General features: G+C 38.9%; 1 protein-coding gene across 1 annotated transcript in view; it reads right to left on the bottom strand.

The window, feature by feature from the left end:
• The window catches only part of kirrel3l (kirre like nephrin family adhesion molecule 3, like), a 41,827-nt gene extending 34,710 nt beyond the window's left edge, over positions 1-7,117 (bottom strand). Inside the window, exon 1 of the mRNA XM_058745572.1 lies at positions 6,456-7,117. Coding sequence (XP_058601555.1) covers positions 6,456-6,495 — 40 coding nt within the window. The 5' untranslated portion in view covers positions 6,496-7,117. The remainder of the gene's footprint in view (positions 1-6,455) is intronic.
• Between the last annotated feature and the right edge of the window lie 10,286 nt (positions 7,118-17,403).

Raw genomic sequence — 17,403 nt, 5'->3', positions numbered from 1 at the left:
CAAATTGTGATACATTTCCCCCAGTAAAAAGTGACACTTTTCGCATTTTGGGAGAAAAAAAATGCAAGCAAAGTGCTTCTAAAAATAGGAAATGAGTGTTTGAAATTGTGTCTCTTTCCTTAGGCATTGTTTTAATGATTTTCTCCAAATTAACTCAGGCTGCTGAGCCTCACCCCTTTGTGATCAGGGAGTAACGTCAGCAGTAAACACCCTCTTTTTTTTCCCACTGTATGCAAATATCTGTGATTATCTGACCCTACTGCCTACTGTATCTCATCATCAGAATAAACACACTCCCCTAAAAAACAGCAACATTGTTGACAGGAATCCCAAGGGATGTGGATGCAGAAGATAAAATTCAGCTCTAAGAGTCACTCTCAGCCTTGGAAAACAAACTGTCCGTTTTAATGTAACTGAAGACCTCCGATGACATCATTGCCCTCTTTTTCATTTTCTCCTCCAGAGGAAGAAGTCAGCACAATTCCTCTTTGTCCACTCGCTCATCTTTCCGCCCAAGGAAAATGAGGTGAGGATGTGGGTGGACGGAGACGAGGCGAGAGGAAGAGAGGGGCTGAAAAAACAATGGAGATGGAGGAGATGGCCTTGTCCCAGAGTGAGAAACAACTGGCCACCTCTCCTCTGGGCTCTGCCATTAGGCATGCGAGCTGGAGACACTGACAGCTGATAACAAAAGCCCCCCTGAACACAATGCCAAGTTCTTTATCTGTGTGCTCCTGCATGGGCAAGCTGATTACAGCCTTTCCCTCCAAAATCTTCTCATTTGCTTTCTCTATTCCACTAATTCTCCTCAATATTTGCCTGTCTGTTGGGGGGGGTGGAAAACTGCGGAAAACGTGGGTGAGACCCCAGGGTCTCTGTCTTATGTCTGTGAAAGATAATTAGACAATACGGCTGTGTGTAACATGTCTTGGGGAGAAAACAGAGAGAGCCATTGTTTCAAGACCCCCCTAACCTAACAGCTGTATGTGTCATCAGGAGCACGGTTTGAACGTTATGACGGGCAAATGAGGCCGCAGGAAATATGGAAAACAAGGATTTGTGGCATTTTCTCCACAGGAAGTATTAGAAAAGTTAACTTGCAATGAGGGTTTTCCTTTTTTTTACTGTACAGAGAAGGCATAGCATTATCCTGATCCCCTTAGTCCTATTCACAAACTTGAATGTCATTCTCAACATCCGTTCCAGCAACACATATAAAATTTGTACGCTAGAATGTTGTCTGGGGAGAAAATCTTGCGATTTGCTCTCTGCTGTAAACAAAACTGACCTTTATGTTGAATTTGTCTCCGAGCGCCAACCTCTCCCTGTAAAAGAGCCCAGAGCACTCAACCGCTCGCAGCCAGTCCATCTCGCTCCGGTCTGCAGAGTGCAAGCGAATCAAAGCAGGCCAAAACTCATCCATATCTATGCCATACGAGCATCTCCTAAATAATGCAGCAGTCTTCCTGCACCAGACAGATTCTGCTGCATCGGCGCTATTGTGAATCGTGTGTGTCACACACTTACTCTCTCGATCTCAAACGCACACACACTCATCACTGAACTTGCTCGCTTCCAACTTTTCTACTCCTTTTCAATAAGGAAAAACAGGTGAAACATGGAAGCCCATTTCTGCCTCAGTTGTCACTTTATTTCTTATAACTGTGACTTTGTATGTCACAAAGTGACTATTTATTATTTTAAACTTTATCTTACATTGAATCAGAAATTGGCTTCCAGAGAAAAGAGTAAGCAAGTGAAGTAAGAGGAAAAGAGAAATAATGACACTAATTATTTGTATTATTATGCCAACATTTTATGGTCCTCTTTTCCGATCATTACAGTGGACACACAACCTCATATTACAAACCTTTACATTAAGCCTCTTAACAATACACACGCATACATAAAAACTGAAAAAAATAAGTAAATAAATTCAATCCCAATATGGTCTCCTAAGACATCCAGCTCATGCATAATACAGAAAGCTCCTAAAACAAACCCAGAGAGCCACATGGCCAGAAATACCACCATACAACCCCACTCAATCTCAGCGCCCAGCAGTCCTCACCACTAATGGGAGGTCCCGTGTGCAGGTCAAACTATCTGTCCCTCTAATGGAGCCAGCTAAGTCATCAAGTCTGCAGATCCGCAAAGCTGTTTGTTGGAGTGTTTACATGTGTGTGGCTGAGTCTGAAACCGAAGCCAGCAGCCTTGCTGCCCAGTCAGTCAATTACTTAACAGACAGCAGTTGAAGGCACCAACTAAAGAAACTGGTTTCAGACAGGCTTCCCAACCACCATTATGATGCCTAATGGTCTAGAACAAATTTGAGTCAGCCTTAGACATAACTAAGAAAGTACTTAATGATAGTAATTATTAATTATAATGAGACAGAATCATATGTTAAAACAAATGGATATTTACATGCAAAAATGCATAATATGTGCTGATTTTTGAAGAAATCTTAGAAGGCAGGATGTTACACAACTATTATATTTAATGTCTTGATGCACAGTAAGTCAATTTATTCAGTCGTCCACCTTGCTGATACTGATACTCAACACTACAAAGCAGAAAAGAAAGTAATACGTGAACGAAAGTGTGTGTTAGGATACAAAATTATACAAATATTTAAATAAAAATGCACAAAGGGATAGTCAGTTATGTATTTCTTTTGCTCTTTACAAGGCAAAAGAACTAGAGAGGAAGGAAGCAGTAGGCGAAAGTCTTATGATCTTAACACGCTTCCTTTGAACGCTGCCTTATGGGACTTGCCAACCCCATGCCAAAGGTTTAAAAAAAAAGCACAGTGCTGGAGATTACTTGGAATACCGATGGCACAGTGCAACAGAATTCCACTGGGAGACTGAGGGACATTCCGAGAAAGCAAATTATGGCTGGGAGAAAGAAGCGGCAGAGCTTTGGTAAGGGCATGCACATGAATATCTGGCACTAGGGGCTGGTCTCTTCAAGACTCTGTCATGTTCTCTGCTTCAAACCCTGCTCTTTGCTACTAGTTCTGAGCCTTCGTCTTGTCAGACACTCTGAAATTGTGTGTGTGTGTGTATGTGTGTGTGTGAGAGAGAGAGAGAGTGAGAGAGTGAGAGAGAAAGACAGGCAGAGAAGAAAAACAAGAGGGAGACCAAGAGATAAAGGAGATGTGTGTTTGCACCTACGTTCGGGTGTGTATATGTCTGGGTGAGTGTGTAAGGAAGCATGTGTGTTTATGTGAACCAGGACAATCTCTCTCTCTCTCTGTGCTATCTATCTATGAGCCATTATTCAGAGAGGGAGATGTGAGCTGGTGGTGGTTTTTCAGAGTGTGGCGTGCTGCTTGTATAGTTGTCAGGTGAGATGAGTGGTTCAGGCCGTCCGGGAGCCTCTCTGCTCCTCCCAAAGCAGCTGCCACCAGTCTGTCAAAGAATTGCTCTGCTACATCCTATTCTTCCCTCTCCCCCCTCCTTCTGTCTTACTTACACACCCACTTAATAATGAGAAAAACATCTAGAGTGCAGCCAGGGTCATATTTTACCCCTAAATGAGTTACAAAGTCCACATGAAAAGCTCAATAGTCAACAAATATGTTCCCCTGAAATACGTTAGAAAGTCCACATAAAAGCCAATGGTCAACAAATAGCTGTTATAAAGGAACATTGATAACATATCCTCAGATAAACCTCTGTTATTGTGCTTAACTGAAGCATACTCTACTTTGATGCTATGATTATTACAAATTTAGAACCTATTTGCGAACCAGGCAGGCATTTTATTAACATTTCCGCCTATATTTTCCCTCTAAGTTTGTGATGGTGCTAGGCATTTAGATTCAACATTTAAATTTAATTACCGCCTCCATCCGTGTCAATACGGCGGCCTCATTTATCAAAGAGACAGACAGAAAGCACAGCTTAACCGCCAATAAACATTTGTTTTTAATTCGTTTACTGGAGCGCCGACCGAAAGCGCTTTGCCTCGCTTGCGGTTATGCCGTTAATTGGGAGAAGAAACACTTTTGGATCTGAGGGGGCCGGGGGATTTTGAAGCCTTTATCTAGAGCTGAATCAAAGCCGGCGTTAATAATACACCCAATGAATAAAATATTTGTTAAAAGGCGTGGAAACAACAGACGCACTGTAAAAATAGGCCAGGCACGAAGATGCTGTACTACTCCGCAAATGAATCGACCTTTCACAGCATACAGAATATGCAAAATGTAGCGCCGCCTTTGGTGTGAAATAAACAGCGCAAATTTGAATACGGTGCCCGACAACTACTTAGGAGTATACAAAGAGTACTAATCGAGCTTTTAAATGCAACACTGTAGAAAACAATCCTCATAGAGACATGTTTTCTTTGTTTTCATGTTTGAAAATAATTCAAATTGCATGTTGTGCAATAACAAGTTTACACACATTTCACTTTGCACAATGTCATTCTGCAGTAGTGATGAGAATAACTCATTTACAGTACATGCTATCTAGAAATAAAATTTGGAGGGAAATGTTAATCTTATTGCACTGCCAAATAATGAGATACTTCCAGATTTTAACAGAATAAATGTAATAACTCATAAATATAAATAGTAATAAAAAATACATGTATTTTAATGACTTGTGTGACAGACGTCATCTTGCCCTAAATCTTTACAACTTATTTACAACTTACACTGATTTGCAGAAGCTAAGTCTGAACATAACACAACAACAGTTCTTGATTCAGTATCCGCTAGCACTGATTTTGATTCACTATAAAGAACCTGCTCATAAGAGTCATTTGTTCTGAAATTAAACAACAACCGGTCACGCTGAATGTTTGTCATTCACAAAAAAGAGCCGACTCATACGAGTCGTTCGTTCGGGAATCATGCTGTACTGTTGGCGATGTATGTCACTAAAACGGACCTGTTCATAAGACTCGTTCTGTTAGGAATCGGACTACATTGATCTCAGTTTAAGTTTAGGAGTCACTAAAAAGAACATGTTCATGAGAGTCATTGGTTCGGGAGTCGGACAGTATTTATCACACTGTCAGTATAGTGTGTATAGTACGGCGTTCCGTCCGCGTCGGCGTGAAAAAGCATGTTCGAGAATCCTTAATGGAATCCTCTAAATCCATAAAAACCATTCGATTTCGGTCTTTTTAAAGAGTGGAAACAGTTCCCCGCTCCCAACCCTACTCTGCAGCGCTAGTCTCTGTCAGAAACAAAGAGGCAGCGCACTGAGTGCAGCAAGCGATAGCCAGCTCATTCATACTCGCAACATATCAGGATAGCGAGAGATGCCCGCGGCCACTACTACATAAAGTACAAAATAATGAATAAATCAACACTGCGACGAGCATAATCTTTCAGATCGCGCGCATTCCCGGCTCCCCCAAGACTGTATCGAGAAATGTCGCACCTCTGCCCGGCACCATTTATATTTATTTAATGCTGTTAAATTATTCTGTTTGAGAGAGGAGATTGTGCCTTCCTGATGGCGTTGACTGTGAAATTATTAAGAGGTGTTTCTTCTGTTTTAGAGACTGTGATCAGCACATCTCTTATGCAGTAGACCTCCGTGGCTTTTAACACACTTTTCCAAACCCTCGGAAGGGTGTTAGCTGATAGCCATTATCATGGTCACACTTGATTCAACTTTTCTCTTTCTAAGTCTGCTGTCTGGATGATCTCGCTAAATGGTGCACTGGACAACATCCTCAAGTCTGTCATGTAGGCTACATTAGGCTTTAGCCTCCAGTCCAGTATGCATATAATGCATGATTAGTCAGAAACGCAGCCACTTGTTCCATGTACTGATGCTCTCGCGATTGCATCAAACAACAACAACAAAAAGTTCCCAAAGCATATCTATTCAACACTTAACACACCATATTTAAGCGGTCAAATTTTCTGTGTGCCAGAGTATTTCTTCACATCCACACAAAAGGATGTATAACTAGAGTTCACAAATATAAATGCACCAAATACCAAAAAAAAAAAAAAAACTATGGCACTCATGTTTCGGACATGTCATGCCATCATTAATTACCTTGCGGAAATATGCAAATACATACATTTCAGTATTATGTGTTATGTAGCTACAATATGATACCATCACTGTACCTCGGCACTGCCACAGTACTTTTCTGTAGGGGTACAGTGAGCAGTATATCAACATCAGCTGCATTATGCTGGAGTACACGCCTGTATTGGACAAGTTTAATTTCCAAATTAGCCTTGTTTGCATTTGGCGCAGTGCCACTCGCTCATTATATCGGCAAGGTCTCACTAGGACCTCATATGTCACAAAATGCAATTATGACACACCTAAAAACCACTGCGTTAACTTCAAATCGGAGCGCGCTGAACGATCGTTAATCGGGTTATGGTTAGGTTGACGCAGCGCTGAGTAGTACACAAACATCCGATTCTATCATTAGAGTAGTTACTGAACTAAAACAAAACGTCTTACCTGTTCCTAAAAGGCACAATGCGATGTAAAACGTCAACATCTTTCCGGAGTCTTCAACACTTGTCCTGCAGTCCAGACTGAAAGTGTGCGTACGAAAGCTCCGGCTGGACTGAATGTGGAAGCTGGTCCTCGCCCACCTCTTGAATTGGGTAAAAAATTAAAAACACAGCAGATTATGTTAACCTCAGCTCTGAGAGCTGGAAGTCTCTACTGCCATCTGAACACAGTCTAAGCATCAATGCTGGTTGTCTCTTTAAAGTTTAGAACTTTCTCTCGATCGTTCTCGGGTTCAGTTAATATTTCCCAACAAAATTTTGTTCAGATCAAGTTGCTTCTATGCGCAGGTCTTGAATCAATCCAAGTACTTGGAGTAAATCCTCCGTATATGGGTGATAGAAAAAAAAATCTCCGTTTCTCCTGATCAGCGGGGCTCCGCTCGCCGGTGCAACTGAGCGCGTTTCAGCACCACAAGCTCTATAGCGCACATAAACGCCTCCTCTTGCGCACAGTTCCCTCCGTACTGCTCTGTTCGCTCCTCACTCTCTTGTAATGCAGCGGCAAGACGAGGATACGATCCGCGCTGACTGTCGCAGTTACAACTGACTGGAGGTTGGGCTTGATGAATAAAACAGGCGCTTTTTTCCCCACTGGGGAACATCGAGTTTGAGAATGAAGTAATTCTCAGTCCACAGGGACTGCCGTTGGCCTACGCCCCCCGGGTCCTGCGATTGGTTAAAGGTTTAAACTATAGGGGGGTGATAGCAGTTGGGGGTGTTTGGTCCTTAAACAACGGGGGGGTGCTTGGTTATGAGCGCCTGTGAATGAATAAACTGCTGGGGAAAGTAAACAGGTGTGTCCCGGAGCAAACAGAGTCTACCGAACAGATGATCTTAATGGGGTTTCTTTGACTCAATATACATGCGATGTGATTAGATTGATATCAATTAATGTTATTTATCAATGTATGGTTGGATACTGTCTACCTCCATATGCACAGCATGGAATATAGATTTTCAAGATTAAATAAAGATTAACTAAATAGATTGTATTATTATTATTATTATTATTGAATAAGCAAATATATTAATATAGCTATTCCAATTGATATATATCATCAAACTATTAAATAATTAATTAGGCTAAACCACAACTCTGGCAAAATGAGCATAGTTACAAAATAAGGTTATTATTATTTTGGTGCTGGTTGAATGGTCTCAAAACAAAAATATTCAAAATATTCACGTGCTGTTTGTTACAGTGTTTGGTTAAACACAGGAGTCAGCAGCAACTGCCCAAATAAACTGCAGGAAAAAGAACCCATGCGTTTTGTTTTTCTTTGTATCTTTACAAACAAACAAACAAACCAAAAATTACCTTGAAATACAGTCTATAGTCTCAGGACATGTATTAGCTATAGGCCTATGTCAGAATAATATAGCCTAACGGTCACTCCGATTTTGTGTCATTTGGGCGTGGTTTTGCGAAATAAATGATTTCTACTACAAAATCAATAATAATTAAAGGTGTTGTTTACTTACAAGAGCAGTTTCACAGCGAGAAATCTGTACCTCCCTATGTGATATGTGAGTATAACGCAGATAAAGTACGTAAAAGAGATGACATGTTACTGCGACAGAGCGTTCTCCAGCGCTTGGTACATCATGTCGGATTCGTTCACTCGTTTTCATTCGTTCATTTCAAGGTAGGGAATATCATAAATAAATCCCCCTTCATTCAATGTATTTACTTTAAAAACTGTCTATTTTAATACATTACGTTCATATATGTTATTATGTAAATGTTCACACTCATGCTTTTGAAATTTTGTTGGCTGTCTCGGAATAGTGAATGAGTGATTCGGACACAGCGAATCGTTCAGATCTCTTGTGTGCAGTAGCCCCTCACTGCAGAACAAAAGATCCAGGGGGCGGAGTTGGATCCACATCCAGGGGGTGGAGATTGGTAGGTTTAGGGGTGGAGATGGGTAGGTTTAGGGGTGGGGATGGGTGGGTTTATGGATCAGTGGGTGGAGACGGGTAGGTTTAGGTCTATGTAAGGTGGGAGGAGTTGGATCTAGATCCAACTCCACCCCCTGGATCTTGTGTTCTGCAGTGAGGACCATCTCCTTGTGTGAACCGCATGGGCGGCGCTAGGGAGGGGCTAGCAGGTGCTCCAGCACCCCCAAGAAAAACCAAAGCACTACCATAAAACCCCCATACAAAATGAAATAAAATAAAAATATTTGACTCAACTACTGCAATGCAATAGGCTACAACGTGACGTGATTTGCAGTCGCAGGTAATGTCAGCATTTTATTTTAAAAATGGATCGGTTCAATTGTGCCAAGTAAGCATGCCCCCGACTAAAGATTTTTGTAGTCAACTAGTCTCACATTTATATTAAATTGATTTGTATAATAACCTAAACCATCCTTTAATATAGGCAATTATCATGTTAGCCTATTCTGCGCTCAAGCGCATTTGAGTTTCCCCTCTTTTCCTCGCTTTCATTCAGTTTTAAATAAATTGTAAAAGCTCTGTGCACATTTTACATCCACTTTCAAATTTGCGGCAATTCGGCATTAAGCAGTTGTTTAGTTTTAGTTTCTTTGCGTTTTCCCACTTTCCTTTGCTTAAATAGCTTGTAAAAGCACCATGCGCATTTTACTTTCACTTTTAAATTAGCAGTAAATTCGGCATCAATTGCTTGAATTCAATTCAAAATGCAAAGTCGGCAACACCAAAGCTCCAAAAGTATCAAATAAATGTATTAAAAAAAATTCGCTCGAAACTTAACACTATGTGAATTTTTTTTTTAATAAATTTAGAATCACAGAGTTTAAATAAAATAAAAATCAGCAAATACTGTGGAACCAAATAAATGAGAACCAAATGTTAAAAAAAAAAAAAAAAACTTCCAATATCACCTTAGGCTAAATGGCAGGTCAACAGGCTTTTCCAAAATCCAAAATATTTTTAAAAACAGGCACTTTTACATTTCGTTTTGAAACTCTTCTGCCATCGTCTTGTCTGTCTCACCTCACTCTTCTTGTCAGTCAGCTCGTGATAAATGAAATCTGATCTGTGATGCTCGACTGTCCTTAGTTCGGTGTGCTGCATTGAGCAGGCGCGTTTAGTTAATTGTTGTGTCTGTTCTCTAAACAGAACTAAAGTATTTTTATTACTATTAAAAAAAAAAAAAATTACGGTGAGGGACGGTGCTTAACACCGGTATCACCGCCAACACCGTTGCAGCAAGCCTAATGCACTTATACTACATAATCAGAGAATTTGTTTTGTTTGTTTGTTTGTTTGTGTGTGTGTTTTTTTTTAATAGGTTTTCAAGATTTCTGCAAGATTTGTTATGTCTGTGAACTGGTTCATTGTTGTGAGCGCTCCATTCACGGAGACTGCATGAGGTGACAGAAAGCACATCCAAAAATGACACGAGTATTTTAAACTCATTCCTCAGGGGGAAAAAAATAAAATAAAATTATTGCGCGAACGCCCCCATGTCATACAGTAGGCTACGCGATAATACTCCCACTCCTCATAAACATTTGAAACGCGTTCATATACAAAATAATAACAACAACAACAACATGTTTTGGTCATATTTACTATTAATTGCCCAGCTCCCCCTGTCATTGATCTAGCACCCCCTCAGCACCTGTGTTCAAAATTCTCTGGCGCCGCCCCTGGTGAGCCGATTCATTGTCAACACTCAAACGATTCATTCCTGCATCAGATATTTGAGGTGGCGTTACATTTGTTGCCATAAATGTTGCTATCTCCGATATCAATACAGCCGATGAGTTGATTGGCATAGCAGTGAAATCAACTGGATTCACGCTGGTTGGTACTCAATTTTTTTTTTTTTTTGTATTTACTACTTCACGCGGCATTGGAAATGATTACCAGCGCATAGATTGCAGACCAACTTGCTGATACACAGTTTTAAATGTATCTCTTAAGATTCCACCTTGTAATTTCTCACGAAAAAACACGCTGGTACCTTTTAGAAATCGAGTCAAAGAGAGGAGAGCTGTAAAACCATGAGGATGGTTTTGGTCTCCTCCCCGTTAAGATTTATTACAGGTGAGGAGATCAAATGTGAGACTGCCGCTCACAAACACATGCTGATGAGAGAAACAGCTTGCTGGAGGCGCAGATGATGGGATTCCTGTGAGTTGAAAGAAACGAGGTTGAGTAAAGGGGCAATAGGATGATCTCAAAACAACAGGGGCTCACACCTGCTGGGAGAGCAAAGTAAACACCAACAACTACTGCGTGAAGTTTACCAAGTCTTGAAAGGGTGTGAGCCAGACGTGTAAATTAGCAGGTACTTTCATTGGTTGAAAGCAGTCGAGGTCCAGAGGCCTCATGCCCATTCAAAGTGAGGGGGCACGTGCCCCCTCAGAATTTTGAGCCAAGTGGATTTTGAATACAGCTTCCAAAAGACAAAAAATAGCAATCTTCTATATTTAATACAATAACAGCAGCATGATTGGAATGTTCATTGCATCATATCATAAGCTGCTAAATTCAAATCTGCATTCACTGGCTGGCGCTGAGCCAGATACAGACGCGTTTTTACAGCACTGCGCATTATAACCAATCACACATGATTCTGTTGAGCTTATGAATGCAATGACCAATCAGAGGTGTTCTGATGAGTCATCATCACTAAATGCCAGTGTTTTCTTCACTCGCTAGCTAACTGAATACCTCTTTCTGGCTAATTCTCTCCTCAGAAACAACAAAGTGCAAATGTGTGTTCGAATCTGTAAGTAAGATATTCGTTTCATAGTGTAAAAAGCTTCTGTGATTTTAATGGGATTTTTTGAGAGTGCCTGAACTCTAGACGGTCAGTAAAAATGTTCTTTGATAATGTAAATGTTCTTTGCTCTCTTTCTGTACAATGAAAGTGTTATGATTAGTAGCCTAACTTACAATGTTTTTATTCACATTAACTTTCAATGTTAAATTCACATTAAATATAAAGTCAGTCGTATTAAAATATGTTATGGCATGACACCCATATCTGTTAATTAAGTAAACAGACAGGTTTTAATGCATAGTTAATAGATTATATTATTAGGTTACTTTGACCATCGCCCACTATAGATCAACTAACATAATCTATGAAGGTGAGAATCAAGATCTTTCATGATATAGTTAATGCGTTTGGTAATGTTTCGAATAAAAAAATAAAAATAAAAAAACATAAGTGCTGTTGTGGCTGCTGTGTGTCACATGACGACCCCATATGGTCGAGGTTATGTATCTGCTTAGTACGCCTCTAACTGGAATATACAGTAATTTATTTTGTAACCTCACATTGAGGGTGCTATAACCCACCCTAGGCCCGTGAATACTTAAATAATTCATGTACTTATAAGAGGGGTTTTTAGACTGTAGATTTATTAATAATGAATACAGTTTGATATTTACTAAACTGTTCTGTGTTGGGGGGAGGAGGAGACATTTAAGATGTCGTTTGCATGATAATTGTAAAGAAATTCATAAATAAAGCATGAGGTGAAGTTATATGGAAATGCGACTCCCCAGGAAATGAGAATATTTTAACAAAATATTATCTCAGGCCTATTTGACCCAGGGTCAATTAGAAAAGAAACGTCAGCGTCGACGAGGACGCAAGGCTGAAATTAACATTGAAGCTTTTCCCCTCCTGCCTAATTTGCAAGGCTGATGCAAAGTTGAGCTGAAACAAGTATATTGTCGTGAGATTGCGGTTTAATTTGACATGGCGCTAAAAAGTCGATTCCGATCTCGCTCTGACAGACAACAAACACAGCTTTCTGGGCTTTTGTCTTGAAGACAAACTAAAATGGCATTCCCTCCAAGGAGAACATTTTCTTGCTGATGTGGACAAACTGTTATTGTGCTGTCATACAAAGGTTAAAATGTCTTTTTGTCAGTCTTAAAATGGTCTCCTCTACATCCCTTAAGTAAATATTGTATCACTTAAAGGTCAGCATTCCTTCTAAATGTATAAATCAGAGCTGGTTTATGTCTATTTCATCCAAATGTCACAGGATATATGCTATTAATAGTCTCAGGCATATAATAATGTCAGTCTTGAGTTTCAAATATCTGGTTTTATCACTCTGCAGTGTAAATTAAGTGAAGACATGTAGAATTCCATTGTCAGCATGAAATGAATGGACTCTTTCTTTCATCAAAATGTAATTAATTTGCCCCGTCTCTGAAATAACTTTCCCTTTTTTGTGACAAAACCATTCTTTTTACTTAACCACTTCCCCTCAACCTGTTATATAATATATTAGTGTTATTTTAGTATCATTGATATGCTTTTATATATATATAATGTAATTTTATTTTTATATTTTCTGTTTTCATTTTAGTTTTAGTTAAGGTTTAATAATTTTGTTTGGATGTGTTTTTGTCATTTTCATTATATTATTATTATTATCATTTTAATTAAAACTAATAGATCTCCTTAAGTTTTACTTTTAGTTGATTTAGTTTGAGTTATTTTAGTACTTCAACTTAAGCTCAGTGGAAAAAAAAAAGTTGCCTTGGCAACTAGTTGAAATAAAATAAGTTTAAGTGGTTAATGTTTATTTTATTTCAATGGATGTCCTGTTTTACCTAGAAAGGTCACATTCAAGCATCAAATTTAATTTCGTGTTGACTTAAAACTTATCCTCTAGTTTCTCCACGTCTATACCTAGTGCACAGGCAGCATATTTTCATCATTAAAAACATCATGCATCAGTTCAGAGTTTAGTGCTGAGCAGTGCGCAGTCTGCTACGGTCAAAGTTCCCCTCTCTTTACATCAACCATATGGGGACATTACAGCAGCTCTTACTATAATTGTGTTATTGAGTACAGCCTTGATCTGTGTCAACCATAACTCTGAGTACTGCTACACAGCAATAACTCTTTATGCCTTTACCTATGCCAGGCATCTCATGCATTCCACCTGTTATTGTAAATATCATGCATTTTGGTTGCGATGCATACTAGCACTGCTTTAAACTTGACCTTTTTGTTAAGCCATCTTTGTCCAGCTATAACTACAGATACCATCATGAAAAGAACAGTCAACAACATGTCCTTCATCTCAATATCAAAATACAAGGCAGGCCATTATTGAAAGCAGAGTTGGCTGAAATGAAAGTACCTCAGGGGAAGTTCAGGAGGTATATGGTTGCTCAGGGGTCAAGGGTATGGCCTTTTGCTGGGCCACAGGCTGCTGAAAAAGGCTGTGTTACGGAAACAGGAGTGTGATGAACGCTGCTTCGTTCCATGTGCCATGCCCTTTATTGTGTGATATGGTATTCTTAGACTGGGACAGGTTTCTTTAGTCAGGTTTAAAGTTACAGAGAATATCAAGTGCCTGTGTGACATGGAATCATTTGTGTATGAGCCTGCTTCGGAGGCTTTGCCATTAAGATTGCAGTTTCCGAATGCAAAATGTTCTTTGTTCACTTAAATTACTCTATTTGTGTTTGGTTGTTGCTTAATTGTATAGTTTCAATCCTGGGAAAATGCCTGCATATTGGAAATTCAGAATCTTCTATTTTTTATTTTGTTTCACGATTTGTTCAGTCTGTGCTAATCAGTAAGCCCAGACCGAACAATCTGATCAATAATAGCACATTCTCATTCTCCGTGTCTGCTTGTGTGTTTCCAATTGATTAAAGTTTATTTGAGGATGTCTGCACGAAACTAGCATTCACCTAGGAAATGTTTAGCTTTAAATTCTTAGCAAGTGTCTCTTTTCTATAGCAGCCCACAGTAAAAATGCACAATAAGGTAGCAGAGAGTGCAAAACACCAGCCTAAGCAATGAGATCGAATGGGTAGGTAGTTACAGATCACTAGGCTAAAAGAGTATTTTCTCATCCGTGTCGATTTTGAATGAGGTCAGACTGGGTGACGGTTTCAGGCCTTGAGTTATGTCAAGGTTGGATAAGGCCAAGTTTCGGATGGTGGCCACCATGTTTCAAAGTGGGTCATAAAGTGAGTGTGGATGGTGGAGGAGTTGGGAAAGGAAGCCAAAAGGATGTAGATAAAAATTGTCCACCCACTATCACAGATGTTTACTGACAAACTGCAAAGAAATTGTCCTAAAATGTGGTACACCAATGCACTCCATGTGTTTTTATCTGAAAGAATATACACTGATGCAGTGTTTTGTGTTGTGTTAACAGATAATTTGCATATGTATGTGTATATATATATATATATATATATTTTTTATATAGTTAAACCACATTCTTAGAAATAAAGGTGCTTTATTGGCATCTGTGGTTCCATGAAGAACCTTTAACATCAATGGAATATTTTCATTGCACAAAATGTTCTTTATAGTGGAAAAAGGTTCAATTTTCATGGTTCTTTAAGAACTGCTTGGGAACGGTGTTTTGGGGAACCCAAAAGGGTTCTTTGATAGCATCATGGTGAAAACCCCCTTTTTAAACTTTTATTTTTCAGATACAAAACTACCCATCAGAGTTTTGAATGATTGACAAAGCATTGTTACATTGTTGCTAGAGTATTTCTAGGTGGTTGCTTGGGTGTTCTGGTTGGTTTCTAAGTGGTTATTTCTTAGTCCAATTCGGAAAGGTCTACCTCTTCTCAGATATGGCTTGAGTTGCTCTTTTAATGTCAGTCTAAGAGATTGTGCCACTCAATTTAATGTGAAATTTGCTCACTTATAACAGTAATGGTACACCTCTCTTCAGTAAGCCGCACTATTTGATTATTATGCATGTCTGTAGCTCTGATAAGTCTAATAATTAGTTCAGACATTGGTTTAGTTATGATAAGTGTTTTTGGCAATATCTTCTGGAGATGCAGCAGGTCTATACTGCATATATCTCTAAAAGCTGATCTTTATCATCATGTCTACTTGAGAATCAGACAGCGCTTTGTAGTTTTAAAACTAAGACTGTCATCTCATCCGTTAAGACTTGTTTGGGATTAACACTCAGAGCTGTGACTATAATAAAAGTTCATCACCCATATGTCCTTATTCTGTAGTGTTTTTTTTTTTTTTACTTGAAAAATTGACTGACTTTCTGTATTACTAAACAGTTGCATATCAGCTTCGGTATTGGTGTTTGTTTATAAACCATGTAAACGGAGTGAGAGATTGTCTGAGAGAGACGAAAGAGAGAAAGATGACCCATACCAGCTGTTGGTCCAGGACTGGCACCGTTGCCAGATCGAGACTTTGGATCTCCGCTCAGCTCTGACCTAATCCCTGGGCGAGCTCTCCCAGATGGGCCGACAGATTTAGATCAGCCACCCTGACATGCACTGACCGATCTCGACAGCAGTCCCGCATCTCGGCTGTATCACTGAAGAGCCACAAAAATTGCTGCCAAATTCCTAAAAGTGATGTATTAACCATGAATGATGATCACAGTTTTAGTTGCAAATTGCAGGCTCTAATGGTTTCTGAAACATCCACTCTGCGAGTCACTGTTGACTTTAATCAAATGAATTATGGGAAATGGTTCCTCTTAAAACATGTAAAAACTAGTCATCTTCTATCCTCTGATTCTTAGAATTGACTCTCCATCGCATTTCTTTTTCATGTGATTGTTTTTTTTTGTTTGTTTTTTTTTTTTATCTCTTAAATACTGCCTTGCTCTGTTATTTATTTTAATTAATTATGCATTTAATTATTTAATGTGTTTAGGTTTACTTATAATTCAAGTGTTCATAGCTTGTGATTAAATGACTACACGGCTTCCCACAAAAGGAAAACAGGCTGTAGGCCAATGAACGTCTGTTGTTAAATGCTCTTTCAAGTGATTCTTCTGAGATTACGTGTAGGAACACAAATAATGTACAATTTCACCCTCATATTTTAACTGCTGTTGAGAAATTGTGCACGCTAGGGTTCTTTTAATGTCAGTGTCGGTAATTACAAGTGCAATAGTATACCATTTCACTAAAACCACACAAATACAAATTCACAATTAGTTCTATATCCAATTGGTTTCGGAACAAGACTGCTGTGGGTGCTATTATTTCCGGGTATTTCCATGAGTCGCCATAACACCTGTTCATTCAAAAGCCAATCCTGTTGAGAGTGACTTGCATCAGGCATTTGGTTTCACAGCAGGGTGTTTGCTGTAGTAATTGAGAATGCTGGAGGGCACAACAGTAGCATCCACATCTGGGAATTCCCAACCTGGCTCATGGCTTCTTAATTACTCAACCAAACATGGACTAGAAATGGTGTAGATAAACCTTTAGAGAGGTCTGCAGTTAATGTGGCAACTCGAGTGCTAAATGTTTTTCTCATAGGAATACAGCTAAAGTTGTAACACGGATAGGAAATATGTATTTTCAAGCTTATATTTATGATTAATTTCTCTGTCTTGGGGTAACGCAGTACAAGTAACACGAGTTACAAAATCAGATAATTTTTTAATAACTAATAAAGTAATGCATTACTTTTAAATTTGCAATGAAATATCTGAGTTTCTTTTTCAAAGAAGTAGTAAATATGCAAGTTACTTTGTTTTGCCACTTGTGTCCGGTGTAGACACGGTATTAAATAACTAAACTAAATAAAGCTAATTTACACTTCATGGACTTGTTTGCATCAACCCATATACATACGTTTAGAATCAAAAGAAGATTTAAATGAATACACCAGAGACCAGGATCATCACTTTGATGTAAAGGTCAGAGTTTATTAAAAATCAAGACTAATTTCAAGACAATTCAAATGTGTGGAGTTTTTTTATTTTTATTTTGTATTTTTTTCATATATATATATATACTTTTGTTTTTAAAGGGAATGTGCCGATCCCGATCTACCTAAATGCATATATGTTTGCGCGAATCATTCGTGATCCAGCTTCATCTACAAAAAAAAAAAAAAAAAAAGGTGAGTATAAGGGTTTTTTATGAATCTTTGCAAATCGCCTTTCCTA

This window comes from Onychostoma macrolepis, chromosome 15, assembly GCF_012432095.1.
Source record: "Onychostoma macrolepis isolate SWU-2019 chromosome 15, ASM1243209v1, whole genome shotgun sequence".
Lineage (NCBI taxonomy): Eukaryota > Metazoa > Chordata > Actinopteri > Cypriniformes > Cyprinidae > Onychostoma > Onychostoma macrolepis.
Note: the sequence above shows the minus strand (reverse complement) of the source record. Positions and strands in the feature narration are given on the sequence as shown.